At 40.1% G+C, this 19,484-nt stretch overlaps 1 protein-coding gene across 2 annotated transcripts in view; it reads left to right on the plus strand.

Moving 5' to 3' along the window:
* The window catches only part of IWS1 (interacts with SUPT6H, CTD assembly factor 1), a gene marked incomplete at both ends in the record, with an annotated part of 47,881 nt that extends 28,842 nt beyond the window's left edge, over window positions 1-19,039 (plus strand). Inside the window, 9 exons of one of the 2 annotated variants that reach the window (XM_079710048.1) lie at window positions 698-795; window positions 1,933-2,083; window positions 3,782-3,864; window positions 5,348-5,477; window positions 6,375-6,492; window positions 9,440-9,551; window positions 10,140-10,196; window positions 13,239-13,350; window positions 18,672-19,039. In XM_079710048.1, coding sequence (XP_079566174.1) covers window positions 698-795; window positions 1,933-2,083; window positions 3,782-3,864; window positions 5,348-5,477; window positions 6,375-6,492; window positions 9,440-9,551; window positions 10,140-10,196; window positions 13,239-13,350; window positions 18,672-18,803 — 993 coding nt within the window. Of the gene's footprint in view, window positions 1-697; window positions 796-1,932; window positions 2,084-3,781; window positions 3,865-5,347; window positions 5,478-6,374; window positions 6,493-9,439; window positions 9,552-10,139; window positions 10,197-13,238; window positions 13,351-13,818; window positions 13,948-18,671 lie in introns of those variants that run through there. The other variant, XM_079710049.1, reaches the window with a different exon arrangement.
* Between the last annotated feature and the right edge of the window lie 445 nt (window positions 19,040-19,484).

A 19,484-nucleotide genomic window follows, 5' to 3' on the forward strand; every position in this document is an offset into this window, starting at 1 on the left:
ACCATAAACAAAATCAAACTGTACAGATGTCAGGATTGTGCAGTTCCCGTCATGTAGCAAGGGCTAATTTCCCTAATTTTTAAAGAGATTTTCCATACCAATAAGACAAAGATCCAATAAGACAAAGATCCAACGGAAAACTGGCCATAGGATAATGAGAGTTCACAGAGAAATAGCAACAGATGGCTTTGAAACATGAGAAATGCCCAGCTTTACTCATAATAAGAGGATGCAAAGAAAGCTACAGAGATGCCTTTTGTTTTTTTCAGTCCAGAGGTTGCAAATATCAGTGCTTGATAACCTCCTGTAGTAGTGGGAAGGTGAGGAAACAGGTGAATTTGTGCTTTCCTGGAAGGAGAGTTAATTTGGTGTAACCTCTGTAGAAGACAGTTTGCAGATGTTTCTCAAAATTTCAAATACACATACCTAAATGTCATTAGGGAAATGTTTAAATTATGCTTGCAGTTATTTGGGGAAATCATCTAAAGCCTTACAAATGAAGAAGGAGACAAGAAAACTAATAACACTAAGGGCTAGGGTGGGAGGGAGCTTTTTTGCTATAGGCCTTTTGATATCTACTTAATTTTTATTCTTTATGAATGTATTACTTTAAAAATGCAAAATATTAAGAGCAGTTACATAGAAGAGAGTCTGTAATGAGGTGGCGGTAACTCCGGCTAACTTAACCTGCCTTTAGGGTTTTAACCAAGAAGATTTGGAAGAAGAAAAAAGTGAAACACAGGTAAAAGAAGCGGAAGATTCAGATTCTGATGATAACATAAAGAGAGGAAAACAGTAAGTTTGTTTTATGTTTTTAAAAAGGACTTTGTTAAAGAGAACTTTAAAAATGAAGGTAGAGACTAACAAACTTTGTTTTTCTTATTTTGGTTCCTGATTAAGTGTAGGAAAGAATCTTCCATTTTTGTTCTCCCATCTACTTCTCTATATACAGTGCTGTCCAAAAATTATTTGCTGTTGTTATTTTTCTGTCATTTGCCCTGTGCTCAGCTGTCTTAATTTGTGGGGTTGTATGGTTGCCAGGCTTTTAATTTATATCTCACCAAGTAAGTTCTTCTGAAAAATAACCTAATAAAAACTTTTTTTGAGAGAGAGAGAGAAAGCTGATTTGGGGGTCCCAGGGGGGAAGTTTTAGATACAAAGTATTCCTTGATTGTATTTCACATAGTTTTGTTGAGATGGTTGGAACCTATGTTCAGAAGAATCTAGTGTCATGAAAGGTGACAAACATAGAATGATTTGTTAGTTACTGTTTATAAAGATGATGCTTTAATTCCTAGTGACATGCAAGAATTAAGCTGAATGAGTTTGGCAGTACCTTTGGAAATGAAATTATAAACCATATCATCTTATTTATATGATAGAGGCAGAGAGCATATTAGCTCCTCGTTAAGTGTAAAGATTCAGGTAAAGCTACAAAGTCTTTTTGAGGCTCTTAGCAGATTTGTAGATCTCCATCTTTATCTCAGTCACATTATGTTTTGAGAGTTATACTTCTTATCACTAAAAAACAGCGGGGTTTTTTTCCCTACTTATTCTGTATAAGACAAAAATATTCAGATAATTGGAAACCACTCTTTCCCCCCGCAAAAAGGCAATGCAGCTAAAACTGAACCATGGAGTGGCGGGCAAAACTTGAAATTTGAAATTGTCTTTTTCAGGCTAACACATGTAAGCACGAACATAGTGTATGAAGGCGTAGGACTATTAGTATTTAATATGTAACTGTTGGGAAGTTGAGAATTTATGATCACTTGTTCTTTTAAAAGCAATTTTAAAGGTACTTGCACTTTAAAAGAAAGTAGCACTTCACTGAGTTAGAATTAAGAAAGTTGGTGGTTCTTAACTGTCATAAAAGAAAATGTGTATTTAAAAGGGAATTTATATTTCACTTAATTTTGGGTTACCGCTTAGCATGGACTTTCTGTCGGACTTTGAGATGATGTTGCAGCGGAAAAAGAGCATGAGTGGCAAGCGCAGGCGTAACCGTGATGGTGGCACTTTTATTAGTGACGCCGACGACGTTGTGAGCGCCATGATTGTCAAGATGAATGAAGCTGCTGAGGTGAGATACGTCACTTCTAACTTCATCTTTCTTTCTCCCACATAATTGATTATGTGGCCTTTTTTGTTTTGTTTGTTTGTGAGGCATGTGGGATCTTAGTTCCCAGACCAGAGATCGAACCTGCGTCCCCTGCATTGGAAGCATGGAGTCTTAACTGCTCGACCGCCAGGGAAGTCCCTGTTTTGCTTTGTTGTTTTCGCCGTGCAGCTTATGAGATCTTAGTTCCCCTACCAGCGATTGAACCCGGACCCTCGGCAGTGAATGTGCAGAATCTTTTAACTATTGGACCACCAGGGAATTCCTGCCATTTTTTTTTTAACTTAATCCTTGCTTAAACTACATTAAAAATACTTTGTTTTTGTTTATAATAAGCATTTACTGTTCTAAATTTTAAGCATGGAAATAATTTTAGTTTTTTTTGTTTTTTTTTTTTTGTGTGTGTGTGGTACGAGGGCCTCTCACTGATGTGGCCTCTCCCGTTGCGGAGCACAGGCTCTGGACACGCAGGCTTAGCAGCCATGGCTCATGGGCCCAGCCGCTCCGCGGCATGTGGGATCTTCCCGGACCAGGGCACGAACCCATGTCCCCTGCATCGGCAGGCGGACTCTCAACCACTGCGCCACCAGGGAATCAATAATTTTAATTTTTAAGTGTGTTTTAGGAAAAAGGTGAAAAGACTAAGTATTAAGTAAAATGGGCCTTTTTAGCTGAATTGGTTTGCTGGTTTTATGGGGGAGTGATTTTGTTCTCGGGTTCTGCTGGTTTACCACAAAGTGATGTTTCTTCACATACAAAAAATTATAAACTCATATTTATTATGTTATAAACCTGTGTCATTCTTTTGCCTCTGATCAAATGATTGCATTTAACTCACCGCATTTAAAAATTCTGCTCAAATTGCAAAAATTCCCCAAGTATTATGTTTAAAAACAAGTCCTGCTCTTTTAGAGATACTTGCTGAAGTATTTATAATCCAATGACATGTGTCTAGGATTTGTTGCAAAATTATTCAAGGGTGAAGGGAAAAGTAGCTAGAGAGATAGCTAAATAAGACTGGCCATGTGTGTTTAATTGTTGAAATGTACATGACAGGAGTGTATTATTTTGTTTTGTATGTCTGTAGAATTTAAAATTTTCTATAATTAAAAAAGTAGGGGGAATTCCCTGCTTGCCCAGTGGTTAGGACTCTGTGCTCTCATTGCCGAGGGCCCGGGTTCGATCCCTGGTTGGGGAACTAAGATCCCATAAGCTGTGTGGCCTGGCAAAAAAAAAAAACAACTAGGAAAAAAATACCCAAGCAAATACTAAAACTCTTCTTTAATAGCATATTCTTTTATCTTTCTTACAGGCCTCATGGCTGCAAAATTATTCTTGATGATAAACCAAATTTTTCCATGTATAATTTGTACCTTGAATGAACTCTGAAAACTTGATAGTTATGCCAATATTTTAAATTAAAATTGTTCCTCTCAATTTGTAGTTGTTAAAACTAGTTATTCTAATAGTTTTGTGGGTTTTGGCTCTGCAGAAAGTCTATTCTTTATGTAATTATTCTTTCTTGTAGGAAAAACTGTAGTGTCTTGGAAAATTGCTGCTTTATTATATTTAAAGTTTAGAATTATAGTGGTTATAATTCACTATTAACAATGGCCCTTTTTTCCTTTTTTTCTTTTTTTAAATCTTTTTCTTCCTGGATAGGAAGACAGACAGTTGAATAATCAAAAAAAGCCAGCACTGAAAAAATTAACATTATTACCTACTGTGGTCATGCACCTTAAGAAGTAAGTATTCTGTTTTCTTGGAAAAGTGTTTCCATTTATTTATTTATTTACTTATTTATTTATTTATTGACTACATTGGGTCTTTGTTGCTGCACGCGGGCTTTCTCTAGTTGCAGCGAGCGGGGGCTGCTCTTCATTGCGGTGTGCTTGCTTCTCATTGCGGTGACTTCTCTTGTTGCGGAGCACGGGCTCTAGGCGCGCAGGCTTTAGTAGTTGTGGCTCGCAGGCTCTAGAGCATGGGCTCAGTAGTTGTGGTGCACGGGCTTAGTTGCTCCACGGCATGTGGGATCTTGCCGGACCAGGGATCAAACAAGTGTCCCCTGCATTGGCAGGCGGATTCTTAATCACTGTGCCACCATGGAAGTCCGAAAAAGTGTTTCCTTTTAATGGAATGATATTCAAGCTGTGTACTAGTATTCTAGAGAGATTAAAGAATGATTGCCTTCTGTAAATTTACAGAAAAATAATAATGAATAGAATTTCCTAGATTATTACTTCATCACAAATTTTTCTTAAACTTTGATGCATGGTGCAAACAGAACCAATAGCAAACTGATATTAATGAAAGAAAAACTTGGAAACCACTTATTTTGTTCTTTATAGACTGTTTAGAATCTGGTAAAATTGCATCTTTTTTCCCAGTGTGATTGAGAACAGAGCAAAAATCCTGGGAGACTACTTGAAGCACATATTGAATAAGACTCATGTGTCCTGTTATATCGTGAATTATGTCACTGGTCCTTCTGCAGGTTCTTTTCATTGGTTTGCTCACATTCCTGAGCAACTTTGATTTCTCCTTGAACTCAGCAGTAGCCTTCTTTTGATGGCTAAAGAAGTGCATTAGTACACCAATGAGCCAGCCATATGGTCTAGGACTTTCTACTAGAAGATTGCTACCTCTATCCCAACAGAAAAAATGATATGTGCCAGATTTCATATATATAATGTCATGTTCCCTGTAACCATAATTGATTCTAGTACATAAAATGGAATTTGAATAGTATCAGTATTTCATTGGGATTTTTTTCTGCTAGGAGAATGGTATTCTCCCTGGTGTCCTGCAAAGAATAGTACAATTCTGGGTTCTGTCTTACTTGAAACAGTTTGAGGATCACTATTCTCATAGATTAAACATTTTTTTTTCTTAGCTGTAATAATTAAAGCTCATTATTCTTACAGTCTGTACCATTCATATCAGCATTACCTTGTGTAATTTGGTGTGTTTTTTGTGTTTTTTTTTTTCCTTGAACACATCATCTTTACCTATCAAGTCTGTTTGTTTCTTGAAAATAGGAACTAAATTTCATATTGACTGTTGAAGTCTATGAATAGGTGCTCAGTAAATAATGTATATGAGTCAGTTTTTAAAAGCAGTTTTTGGAAACATCACTAAATCTGTAAGAAAATCCAAAGGAAGCTACAATAGAATCAACATTCACAGACTTGACTTTTTTTTTTTTTTTAATTCTTCTTCTTATTACAGGCAGGACCTTAAAGAAACATTTATTGACAGTGGTGTGATGTCTGCCATCAAAGAATGGCTCTCCCCTCTACCAGATAGGAGTTTGCCCGCACTAAAGATTCGAGAAGAGCTGTTGAAGATTCTGCAAGAGGTCAGAGGCAGATAATCTGACTTGTTTGCTCTTCATTAATTATCTACTGTGGTTTGTATTATCATAACCTCTGTATTTTGCCATATATTTATATATCGTCTCTGCCACAGCCTATCAGAAGAGGAGTTTTATTAGGTGTGTTTATTAGGAACATACCGAATAAAATGAGCATAAAAGGAAGGCCTTTTAAAACTTCGTGTGACTGTGGTATTGAAGGAAAAAAGATCTTGGAGTAGCTCTGGTTTATCTGAGGAGAGTAGTATAGTAGTGGGCATGTTGTAGGGAGGCACTTGAAGTAGAAAGAGCACCAGCTTCAGCATCAGATAAGCATGCGTTTGAATCTTGATCTGAGCCACCTTTATGTGGCTGAGACACCTTGGGCAAGCTACTTAACTTCTGAAGGAATTCCCGAGGAACCTGCTACGTGCCAGGTGTTTTTTAAATATATAGGTTCATTTATTCCTCACAACAAACCTGCAAGGTAGGTGTGTTATCTCCATTTTACAGATGAGGAAATTAAGACTCAGAGAAGTTAAATGACTTGTCCAAGGTCACATAGCTAGCAGATGGCTGTGGTTGGGTTCAGACTTAGGTCTGTTTGGTTCAGAGGCCTGAGAGGACCCTTGATTTATTAAGCTGCTAACCTCTGAGGATGCTTAGTTCACACTTTCTCACACTGTTAAGTTTTACTTCAACTCAGTGGTAGTACTGAACTCTCAACTACTGTTGTAAACACAAAGTATCTTTGTGTTCAGTGTCGGTAGATCCTGAAAGTGGAACTTTTTTGTTATTTGTTCTATTGTGAATGAACCAGGTCTTGCAGGCCCTCTAGAGTAGATTGGCAGGACTCCCAGCTTCAGAATGATTAATATGTATGTCTGTGTTTATGTTCCCCAGCTACCTAGTGTGAGCCAGGAGACCCTGAAGCATAGTGGGATTGGACGAGCAGTGATGTATCTCTATAAACACCCCAAGGAATCAAGGTCCAACAAGGACATGGCAGGGAAGTTAATCAGTATGTACATTTTTCTTTTTGTTTGGTGTGTTTATGTATATAGAGAGACATGTATATATAAAAGCTAACTATATTTTTACCAATTTTCATTTAAAAGGAGTCAATGAAATGGAGTAGGAAAATTTTTTGATACCTCCTTATAGGTACTAAGCTTTTTTCCCTTAGACTTAAAATGCTTCTCACTATATTTAAATATGCTATCCAGTATATAACAAGTAAAATGATGCATTTTCTAATCATGGATCAAGAGTATGTAGAGAGAGAGGGATTAGAATGTCGGCCCTAGAGTCGGTCATACCTGGGTTCAAATCCTAGATTTACCACCTACCTTACTACATATCCTTGGGCTAGTGATTTAAGCTTCTAAGCCTTGGTTTCCTCCTCTGTGAAAGAGAGAATTATGTGTTTAGTTTGAGTTGTCTTAAAGAATGAGTGAGAAGGTATATGTAAAGCATGGTACCTAGAGTATAGTAAGTCTTCAAGAAATGTTAGCCACTCCTGCTATTGTTGTTATTTTTATAATGGTCTCCAAAGCCTTTGTGTGTTATTACTTAATGATAACAGAGAAATCCAGAGGAATCTAACTGAAGTTCATTTACTCAGTTGCCATATTGTTTATGAACACCACATGCGTCTTCATCATCCTCCTTAACTCTTCCTGTGCTTTGTGTTGGAGAGAAATTTTTAAACTTCAAGACTAATTTGAAATAGTAACTACTTTTGTATCTGAATACAGTAGTTATTTTTCTATTGAATGTTTAAGACTATCAAAAGCCTTTCTAGAAATTTAATTTTTTTATAAACTAGAGAAGTATTATATCTCCGATCTTATTAATAATCTGTAGTTTATTGCCTATTAAACAATAAGCTTTTGATGCTTTGATGCAGTGGTTCTCGGCGTTCTTTTTGCCCTAGGCAAAAGAGAAGCAGACTGTTCCCACTGGTACCTGTCATGTACTACAGGTGATTCTGAATCCAGGGTTGGGGACAGCAGGTCAGTTTTTAAAGAGATAGAGACTCCCCTGAGACTCCTTGCTTCCTTCTTAGTTTGACAACACCTGTGTTCTGTCTGTAAAGGTCCTTTTTGTTTTGATACAATGAAGCGATAAGAACAAAGACATCAGCTGGCACCTCTGGACTTTTACTGGCTAAACAGTGCACATGTAGTACTTTTTTGTGTGATCACCTTAGCAGCTTTCTTAGACTTAATGAAGTACAGACCCTACATCTGCACTATCAAAATGTAATTTTTAAAGATTTAGACCATTGTGACAAGTAATAAGGGAGCTGTTTTTGCTTAGAGTAAGAAAGTAGAGGAATTTCAAGATTTTCTGTTTTCAATATTTGTAAATGATGTGACCGACAAGGGGTTAATATCCAAAATATACAAACAGCTCATGCAATTCAATATCAAAAAAAAAAAACATTAAAAAAATGGACAGAAGACCTAAATAGACATTTCTCCAAAGAAGACTTTCAGATGGCCAACAGGCACATGAAAAGATGCTCAACATTGCTAATTATTAGAGAAATGAAAATCAAAACCACAGTGAGGTATCACCTTGCACCAGTCAGAATGGCCATCATCAATAAATCTGCAACTAATAAATGCTGGAGAGGGTGTGGAGAAAAGGGAACCCTCCTACACTATTGGTGGGAATGTAAATTGGTGCAGCCACTATGGAAAACAATATGGAAGTTCCTTAAAAAGCTAAAAGTAGAACTTTCATACGATCCAGCAATTCCACTCCTGGATATATATCCAGAAAAAAAATGAAAACTCTAATTCAAAAAAGTACATGTATCCCAATGTTCATAGCAGCATTATTTATGATAGCCAAGACATGGAAGCAACCCAAACGCGCATCAACAGACAATTGGCTTAATAAGATGTGGTACATATATAAAATGGAATACTACTAAGCCATAAAAAAGAATGAAATATTGCCATTTGCAGCAGCATGGATGGACCTAGAGAATATTGTGCTTAGTGAAATATATATTCCACATATAAGTGATATCATATAGTACTTGTCAGACAAAGACAAGTACTATATGATATCACTTACATGTGGAATCTAGAAAATAATACAAATGAATCTGTATACAAAACAAACATACAGACATAGAAAACAAACTTACAGTTATCAAAGGGGAGAGAGAAGTGGGGGGGAGCAAATTAGGAGTATGGGATTAGCAGATACAAAATATTATACGTGAAATAGATAAGCAATAAAGATACACTGTATAGCACAGGGGATAATAACCTATAATGGAAAAGGCGTCTGCCAAAGAAAGAATCACGGGCTTCCCTGGTGGCGCAGTGGTTGAGAGTCCGCCTGCCGATGCAGGGGACGTGGGTTCGTGCCCTGGTCCGGGAAGATCCCACGTGCCGCGTAGCGGCTGGGCCCGTGAGCCATGGCCGCTGAGCCTGCGTGTCCGGAGCCTGTGCTCTGCAATGGGAGAGGCCACAACAGTGAGAGGCTGCACCGCAAAATAAATAAATAAATAAATAAATAAATAAATAAAATCACTATGCTGTACACCTGAAACTAAATACTGTAAATCAACTATACTTCAATTAAAACAAACAACAAAAGATTTTCTGTTTTCAAGAGACTAAATTTAGAAATTAAACTGTCTATGAAATAACACAGTTAGTTGATGACTATCAAAGTGAGTTAGATGTTACTTTCTTTAAGCCTCTGTGGTGATTACAGGTTTAAGTGATCTTTTTATATTGAATTTTCTGAATCAGCTGGAGCTAGTTGTGATGCTGGTGTTATGCTGTGTTTATTCTACAAATGGTCCTGAAATAATGTTATCTTTAAGGAAAGAATGTTCTTAATGCCTAGAATATGACATTACACTAGAGTATGATTATTTCAAAGAATGGTAGTAGAAATGCTACTTTATGGGCTAAATAATTAATTTTTCTCTGTTGTAGATGAATGGTCTCGGCCTATATTTGGTCTTACCTCAAACTACAAGGGAATGACAAGAGAAGAAAGGGAGCAGAGAGACCTAGAACAGATGCCTCAACGGCGAAGAATGAACAGGTAGGAGGGAACAGGTATGAGTAAGTGGAGTAAACGTTATTGTTGCGATAACTCGGGGGGGGGTCGGTAATTAAGATCATTAAGAAACCCACAAGATGGTAGGACTTTGTCTTTCCTCTGCCTGATATGTCTTGTAGTTCATGATACCTTTTTAATTTAAATGTGGTAGTGTACAGTGAAGCTTCACACCCCCTCCCCTCCCAGGCTTTTCTGTTTGGATCTGGCCTCTGCCACCGTTCTGGAGGTTGCTTAGGTTGTCTCAGCCTTTTGCAGAAAAAACTTTCTCAGTCCCATTTCCAGATCCTTAAGAGAAAAAAAAAGTTTCGATTTGTATCAATAAGCTGGATGTAATTGCATCCAAGATGGCAGAGTCATTGCAGGTGAGTGAAACGTGGTGTGCAAATGATCATTAAAATAAGTAGTACTTTTATAATACAATATTAGGAATTATTTTCCCTGATCCAGTGTAAAGGACCTAATAACGGTGGTCTAAGTTTGATATTTCATTTTGCTCTTTTTTCCTTTATAAGGTTATAAGTTATAAGGTCCTGACATTTCCTAATAACTCATCAATTACTTTTTTCCCAGCACTGGTGGTCAGACACCCCGAAGAGATTTGGAAAAGGTGCTGACAGGAGAGGAAAAGTAAGATTTTTGTATTGATTTTCAATGTAGACTGTATTGGGAATGTTCTGCTTGCTGCTTTGTTTTAAGAAAAATAGCAAATGAAATGATGCTCTGTTCACATTGGCAGGGGATGATTCCTAGTGTAGTATTTATTGAATATTCACATTCTGTGGGTCCCCTGGAGGTCATAAGAAGATGGAGAAATAGTTCATTCAATAAAGATTTTGTTGCTGCTTGCCATGTGCTAGACTCTCTGGTAAACTCTGAAAATACAGAATCAAACTAAAAGTAGTCCATTCTCTCAGAAAGTCTTTAGAGGGATTGCAGACCAAGGGGAGAGCTTGAGCAAAGATGTGGGCTAAGCACGCAGGCCTGTTTTAGGGATGGCAGGTAGTCGGGCAGTAGTATGGTGCCTGAGGTGGTGGAAGATCAGGTTGGAAATGCAGTGTTGACCAAATTCTGAAGGGCTTTAAGTCAAGATGAGGAATTCTCACTTCTCTTTGTGGTTTCCTAGAAAGTTTTTGAGCATGGGCGTGAAGCTGTCAGATTGATATGGAATGCTTCTGCTGGTAGCACGATGTAGGATGGGTTGCAGGGCAGAGGAACTGAAGGCAGTGATACAGCTAAACTGAGACTGTAACGGAGAAGCAGAAGGGTGAGGAGGCGCCTCACAGGTGTGCAACTGCCAGGAGTCTGGCTGGGTGGGCGAGAAGTTGGCTAGAGTTGAAGATACCAACCAGAATTTTAAACTTAAGTAACTGAGATGATGGTATTACCCTTCACTAGAGCGGAGAGGAGGAGTAGACGTGAAGACATAGATGATGTCTGTTTTGAGCATATTAAATGTAAGGTGACTGAGATAGTCCTATAATTATCCTGGGCTTAGAACTGGAGTTTGGGCTAGAGACATAGATTTGATAGTTACCTCCGTAGAAAAGATTGTTGACTCGAGAGTACAGAGTGGGCTTCCCTGGTGGTGCAGTGGTTGAGAGTCTGCCTGCCGATGCAGGGGACACGAGTTCGTGCCCCGGTCCGGGAAGATCCCACATGCCACGGAGCGGCTGGCCCGTGAGCCATGGCCGCTGAGCCTGCGCGTCCGGAGCCTGTGCTCCGCAACGGGAGAGGCCACAACAGTGAGAGGCCCGCGTACCGCAAAAACAAAAACAAACAAAAACAAAGAGAGTACACAGTAAGAAATAAACTGAACCCTTTGAAAAGGGGCGTAGCCAGTGAAGGCCAGTGAGCAGATGTGGTCCTACACGTTGGAGGAGAACCCAGAGGAGAATGAGGTCACGCTGGAGGGGGCCGTGGCAGAGGGTAGGCTTCACGGGGGTTTGTGCAGTGAGGGCTGGCAATCAGGCAGCACCCAGATCGCAAAAGGAGAACGAGAAATGAGCTAGAGGGAGCAAGTGTCGTTTGCTCGTGGACAGGTGTGCTGACAGTGGCTTCAGGGGAAAAATAAGAGTTGTGGGAGATTTTCTAGTCAGTTTATGTATATGAAAGTTATAGAAGTTTCAGTTCACGTATATGAAAGTTACAGAAGCTTCATACTAAGAATGGAGTAAACCATACAAGGGAATAGAAACGATTTTAGAATTTTTTAGCCTTCTCTTCCTCTTCTTCCCCCACCCCCACAAATACCAACCCTCCATTTACCACTGAGGTGGTTAGTTACCTAAAAGGTTGAATGATTCGAATTCCTAGACATCAAATAGGCTTTACTTTTGAAGGATGGTAGTCTTAGGTTAGTCTAGCATGATAGTTCTCAAATTTGTACATAAAAGTTACTGTATGTGACGCCATCCAGTGCTGGCAAGGATGCAGAGAAACTAGATCACTCATCCATTGCTGTGGGGTGAAATGGTACAGCTGCCCTGGAAAGTAGTTTGGCAGTTTCTTGTAAGGTTGGACATGCAACCACCATACAACCCAGCACTTGCACAAGATTCTTAGGCATTTATCCCAGAGAAATGAAAACTTATGTTTGTGCAAAAACCTGTCCATTAGTAGTACAGCTTTATTCGTAATAGTCCACAAATGGAAACAACCCAGATGTCCTTCAGCAAGTGAATGGTTCAACAGACCACAGTATATTCATACCATAGAGTACTGCTCAGCAATTAAATGGGACAAAATATTGATCTTTGTAACAACTTGGTTGGATCCTCAAGGGCATTATGTTGACTGGATAAAGCCAATTTCTAAAGGTTACATGGTGTATTATTCCATTTATATGACATTCTTCAGATGCCAGCATTACAGAAATGAGTAGATTCATGGTCACCAGGGGCTAGGGACTGGGCAAATGGGGTAGGGAGGTGGACATGTTTACTAAAGGGCAATAACAGGGATCCTGTGGTGGATACACGAACTTACACACACGATAAAATTGCATAGAACTAAATACACACACATACAGATAAATGAGTGCAAGTAAAACTGGGGAAATGTAAATAAAAATTGATGGATTATAGCAACATCAATATCCTTGTTGTAATATTGTACTATAGTTTTTGCATGTTGTTACCTTTGGGAGAGACACTGGATCTCTCTGCATTAATTCTTGCAACTGCATGTGAATCTATAATTATCTCGAACTTGTTTAAAAATAAGAAACAGACCAAAAAATTACTGTATGAGTTGCAATATGCAAAACCACGTAAACTACTTTATGGGCATACTCAGTCTGGGGGGTCATTTTGACTCCCTGGTTTTTCACCTCACAAGTGAACACATGAGTGACTCTGTTAGACCAGAGAAATTGAGATTCAGAGTCCTGATGGAGGAACCAGCCTTAGAAAGGAGAGATGCGATTATACCTGAAGCTGAGGAGAGGTGAAGAGGAGTCCTGAAAATGCAGAGGAAATTGGCTTTGAGGGGGAGGTTGAGCCATTGGTACAGCAGTGTGAGTGATGATGCGGCCATCTAAGACACACAGCAGGATACTGGAGCGGGTGACTTCGGGAGGGCAGAGGAGGTTTGACACAGATGTGCAGCCGAATGCGGTAGACCCGGGTGTGGTCGGCTACATAAGCAGCATGCTCTTCTTCCCGTTCTCAGGGCTCTTAGACCTGGAGATCCTGGATTCTGTGCCCGGGCAAGGGTCCCCATGCCCTCGAACAAGGACTATGTTGTCAGGCCCAAGTGGAATGTGGAAATGGAGTCGTCCAGGGTAAGCGAGCAGGGGGACAGCAAGGTGGATCTGAAATGCAGATTACTGTTCATCTTTTACTTCGTGTTTAATAACCCTTAACAGCTCTTAAGGTTTATCTGATTTGACGAGAGCTATTTTCTGGTCACTTATCTAGCCAGATCACTTATTGCTGATGAGGTTTACTTCAGACTTAAAGAAACATTATCAAGTTGGGAAGTTTCCTCTTATTAATCCCTTTATTTCAACTGAATCTTGAAGCCTAGAGTGTTCTGGTACAGTCGTTTTTTTTTTAAGAACCCTGAGAAACAAAACTCACCTGCTTCTGCAACCTACCCCTCCCTTTCTATTCAGCTGTTTTAAGTAATTCTGTTGTGAAGTGTTTATTAGGGTAGACACTTCCTCTGCCATCACTGTAAATACTATTCGGTGATCCTTATTGCTTCTCAGTAATCTTTTTTTATTCTCCGTTCAAACTACTCTTTCTAGCCTGGTATTCTTAAAAAGGGCCTAAGCCGATTGGAAAAGCATAAGAGGCGATTTGCAGAACAGAAACGACTCAGCAAAGTGCACCGTGCTGTCAAGTTCAGCATTGAAGGCAACAGGATGCCCCTGTAGGCCTGGCCCTACCAGAGCGTATCCGGGAGGTATCCCCAAGGAAGCATGCTCTGTGCATGGGCTTGAGTTGTCAGCAGCTAGAGTGAAAACAAGTGTGTGTGTGCTTTCTTAACCAGAAAAGGCCAGGACCACTTTTAGTTTATGAAATAATGACCCTAACAGGCACTTAGTGACATTCTGGTCCTCTTGAATATTGAGAAATTGATACGGGATTCCCTTCCTAGAGACTAATAGATAATTACCTCACGGCTAGGCATTTTGGTCTTTCTGACTGGTACCCTTTTTATTAAAAAGGTTTTTGTTAGGGCCTGGAATCCTAGTGGTCTCCCTTACAGGCATGTAAATTGGTTAGTAACGTCTTGGTGAAAGGGAGGTGGCTTCTTTTCCTGTTGTCGGTGGCTCAGTAACTGCATTTGAGGGCTCATTGCATAAAGCCTGACACTGAATATTTAGGAGATAAATTTAATTAATACATATTCAGTTCATGGTCGGAAATGAAGAAGAATTTGAAACATTCATAAAGCCAGACTCACTGACCTGCTGTGCTCGGAGGTTAACGGTGGCGCCTTTGCGGCAGTGCCCTCTTGAGCGTCTTTCTGAGCATTGCCTTCCTTTTGTGACTCCTCCGTGACCCCTGCTTTGGCAGCTGTTTCCACGGACACACTCACCTTCCTGCCGTTTCACTTTGTTGTTAAGCTACTATCAAAACAAAGCACACAGTCTTAATTAATGAGAATAAATAAAGGGTAGAAGAGCACTGGTTCAGTGCTAAGAATTTCTTCATCTCTACCTCCTTCCCTTTTTTCTTCCCACCTCCCCCTTTTTTAGGCCACATCTCAGGGCTTGTGGGATCTCAGTTCCCTGACCAGGGATTGAACCCCGGGCCACGGCAGTGAAGAACGTGAAATCCTAACCACTAGACCACCAGGGAAGTCCCCTTCCTCCCTTTTTTCTTCTTTCCATTTCCATGTCCCTTGATATCCCTCCTTCCCCTCCTACCACCCCTGTTTCTCTTTACCTTTACTTTTCTCACTGTCTCTTCCATCCTTTTATTCCTCTCTTTCGTAATACATTTTCTCCCCCAGCACACTATTTTGAGAATCAAGAACTATCATAGGGCAGTGAAAAACGTAATAAAAAATCCTAGTGGCCAGTCTTCTTTGGAAGGGCATGTGCCTGTCTGCTGGTGTTGCTGCTTCTGATCCCACCCTCCCTGTAGGTGATGGGGAGGTGGGCAGAGGTGGCCCAGCCTGTTGCTAGAGCGAGAGGTGACCAGCGTGGCGAGAGGGGAATTCAAGCAGAGTTCTTCTCCTTCATCCCCAACACTCCCCAGGTCAAAACGGGCTGGTATTTATCTTGGCCTGTGTCTGGCTTATAGAGCTCTGTCAAAAAAAGAAAAATAATAAGGCATGTTTTGGGGGCTGGTAGTCCCATGTTTCATTTCAGTAAATTGTCCTTAAACCACCTGACACTGTTTTCCTGTTCAAGAAGGTTCCTTACATATTCACTCAAGGCTTTCGTATTGCACAGACACTAATGAGTGTTACTAGAAAACATGTTTCCCAAGAAGAAAATTGGAGTGAGTAAATGGCTTTCAAATGAAACTTTTTGTTTTAAATGTAATTTTTATTTTTGAAATTACGAGAGTAAATATACTAGAGAATAAACCCCATTCCCAAAGTCCTGCTCTTCCCCTGTGTAAGTCACCACTGTTAACAGTTTTGATGTGTTACATGTATTTTCAGTAATGCTTTAAACTTAGTTTTTTCTGCTTATAATTGTAGAAAATTTTGAGATGATAAAGAGAAAAATCACTCACCACTCAAAAGCAATTTGATAAAATTTTTGCCTTGTTTTCTATTGATACTTTAATATAATTAAAATTATATTGTATAGAATTTTGATCACTTCTCATTAAACCGCCTTATAGTTGTCATTTGTAGTGGCTGCATAATAGTCTATCATGTGAATATATAATTTGTTTGTTCATTCCTCTATGGTTTCTGATTTTTCGCTTCTAAATAATGCAGTAACCTGTGCTACATTGTATGTTTATATGCTAACTTTTTCCATGGAATGCTTTTAAAATAACATTAAAATGGCACAAGCAGTGCATGTTTTTATATAAACTTTTAAATACGAAAAAGCACAAATGAAATGAATGTCACTTGTAATCCCACCACACCTTAAGATTAACATTTTGGGTTCTTTCTCTCCAGTCCTTTATGTATTTGTACATAAGTATTATTACTGGTTTGGAGAGGGTTTTGTTGGAGGTGGTGGTGTTTTTTTGTTTTTGGTTTTTAACTTTTAAGCAAAATTGTGATCATACTCATTTATACCTTGTTGGGTTTGTGTTTTACTTAACATGGTAATAATTCATTTGAGTTAACATTCTTCAGTGACTTAATATTGTATTGTAATATGATTGTACCATATTTATTTAAGCAAACCCATCTTGCTAATCTTTTGGGCTACTTTTGGTTTTTCACTGATAAAGCAGTGCAGCATATACAGTTTTACTGTCCTAAGGAAGTGGTGTAGGGTTGACAAATCAAGAGAGAAGTCACTGAATTTGACAGGCTAGGTACTCAGTTCTGTGTGTTTTCAGGCTTGGGGTAACCAGGCATCTGCCAGATACAAGTCATACAAGCTGTAACCAGGAGTAGATCAACGCAGCCTGGGCATGTCCCAGTTGCTGAGGCTAGAGGGCTCAAATTATTAGAGAAGGTCCTGGGAGTGGACAAGGAGAAGTCCAGGCTGATGGGTAGAGCTGCTGGGAGTTGGGCAGTTGGCAGAGATCTGAGCAGGTTAAGGCTTCCGTTGTGGACTGATTGCAGGTACTAAAAATCAGGGCATGGGCTTCCCTGGTGGCGCAGTGGTTGAGAGTCTACCTGCCGATGCAGGGGACACGGGTTCGTGCCCCGGTCCGGGAGGATCCCACATGCCGCGGAGTGGCTGGGCCCGTGAGCCATGGCCGCTGGGCCTGCGCGTCCGGTCCGCGGTGGGAGAGGCCACAACAGTGAGAGGCCCGCCTACCGCAAAAAAAAAAAAAAAAAAAAAAAAAAAAAAATCAGGGCACATTGTCTGAAAGGAAATCAGATATTTGGGACTGTCTAGAAATCTGGGGTATTGCATGCATAGGGTGACAGTCGCATAACTTTCTCATCTGATGATGAATTTTTATGCTCCCTTAGAGTACCAGTGCCCAGTATTAAAATTGATATAAAATAATATTTGGAATTGGGATGTATGTAGAAAATCTAGGATGGATGATCAGTGCAGCTCTTGTTCAAGAATGACTTAGAGGTCTTTGCTTATAACTGAGGTGGAAGACGAGTCCAGAGGTGAGATAAGGCTTGGGGGAGGTCTCCCCAACTCAGAAGAACTTCACGACACTGGTACCGACCCTAGAATGTCTCCTAGTCTCCACCTTATTTTAGCATTCTTTGAATTGAGCTTCACAGGTGATTCAGTAGTAAACATCTGGGGAGAAGAAATAGAAAATCCCATCTTTTTTTTTTTTTTTTTTTTTTTTTTTGCGGCCCGCAGGCCTCTCACTGCTGTGGCCTCCCCCGCTGCGGAGCACAGGCTCCGGATGCGCAGGCTCAGCAGCCATGGCTCACAGGCCCAGCCGCTCCGCGGCATGTGGGATCTTCCCGGACCGGGGCACGAACCCCTGTCCCCTGCATCGGCAGGCTGACTCAACCACTGCGCCACCAGGGAAGCCCAGAAAATCCCATCTTTTTTTAACCACTCGACAGTCGTAAAGATTGGATTGTTAGATTACTGGAGCCAGCAAGAAGAGTTTGCCCTGATATGACATAAATGGCAGGCCTTTTCAACATTTCTAAAAGGTGTCAATTTCTTGGAGACCACACCTTTTCAAGACACAGCCTTTTCAAAGTAGAAGAGAAATTACCTAACAAGCAAACCTTTAAACATAAAGGGCAAGCAGGAAGAGATGCAAGAAGTATAAGCCCCGTGGTTCAAGAGAATTAATTTACTTTTCTTTTTGTGTCAAACTAATTGATTGCAAAATAGTAGTAATAGCAATAATAGCTGCTTTTATTTTGAGCGCCAATTGTGTGCTAGCCTCTGTGCTTGTATTTGTTATTATTATCTTATTCACTTCTCCCAGCAGTGCTGGAAGTAGTTCAGACGAGGGGCATCATTTGTACAGGGTTACAGAACCCTGACGAGTTTCTAATCAGAAACTAGAGTTCCAGCAATCACCTAGCGGTTCTAACCTCATTCATTATGCTTCAGGCTTTTTCTCGATGACTTTCCTTGCCTTAGAAGATCATTATTTTTTATGCCAGCACTGTTTGAAGGTGTATATGTCAAGCGGTCACCTCCACATTTGGTCTTTGAAAGGGAGAAACATACACTCAAAATGTAATCTGATGGAATTAGGGGGATCGTAGTTTCAGTTTTAACCCCCCTTTTTCTCTCTTGTAGCAAATTTCTGTGGACTAGAGGCAAAATTTGAAAGTAAGGCACAGATAAGAAAAAAATTATTCTCCATTGAGAGAATTGAATATGCTTTTCTAACACTGCTGTGTATACTTGCTCTGTTGTTCCTGAGGTCACCAAAGCTTATTCTGGTTATTCCAGAGCTGAGAGCTCTTCTGTCTGCTGGCTTTCAGATAAAAGAAGACGAAAGACAAAACTAAGTGTATGTGTTTCAATAACTTGCTCTTTAATTTTTACCCCACTCTTAGTTTCAGGGGACCTCCAAGAAGGGTATCAGTCGACTGGATAAACAGATGAGAAAGTTCACAGACATCAGGAAAAAAAGCAGATCTGCACACGCAGTAAAAATCAGCATCGAGGGCAATAAAATGCCCTTGTGACTGCCTGGGAGGTTCCCTAACTCTGCTTTTAAGAAATGCGCAATGGACTCTTTGGAGAAAGATGATATTTTAAAAACTTTTTTAGTGTACCTGTAAATGATTCAGCTTGTATCAAATATTGTCATAGGGCTTGCATTTCTCTCAGTTATATTTAAAACCATTTGTTGTGCACTTTGTACAGAAGAATACTAGTCATACTTCTATCAACTTTACACAATAAAATTCCATTCTGGTTTTGGGGGGCTGTCTCTTCATTGTCTTCAAGGATGCATTCTCCATGGGGGTGAAAATTAGTTCTTGGTGAGTGCAGAAAAATTTTAGATATTATAGTGGTTTGTGGCCCTTCAGAGTGCAGACTACCTAACTGTGGTGTGGTTTGTCTGGTCGTTACCCTTGGTTCCCGACCTTGAGCTCCTACAACCCTTGGGATTGCTGGGTGCTAGGGATGTCTTTGTGATGCAAATGAGGTGAGTCATGGTAGACCCCTGGAGAGCTTTAGGGTGGGGGCCGGTCACCAGAAAGGGCCTACCACGTAATTAGAGGGTCGGGACTTCGGGCAGGCCTCATGGCCTGGGGGCTGGGGGTGCTGGAGATGGGCGTAGTCATGTTCCCCAGTGATGTAATCAGTCGTGTCCAAATAGTGAAGCCCAGTTAAAGACTCTGGACACTGAGGCTCTGATT

Source organism: Hyperoodon ampullatus, assembly GCF_949752795.1.
Source record: "Hyperoodon ampullatus genome assembly, chromosome: 8".
Classification (NCBI taxonomy): Eukaryota; Metazoa; Chordata; class Mammalia; order Artiodactyla; family Ziphiidae; genus Hyperoodon; species Hyperoodon ampullatus.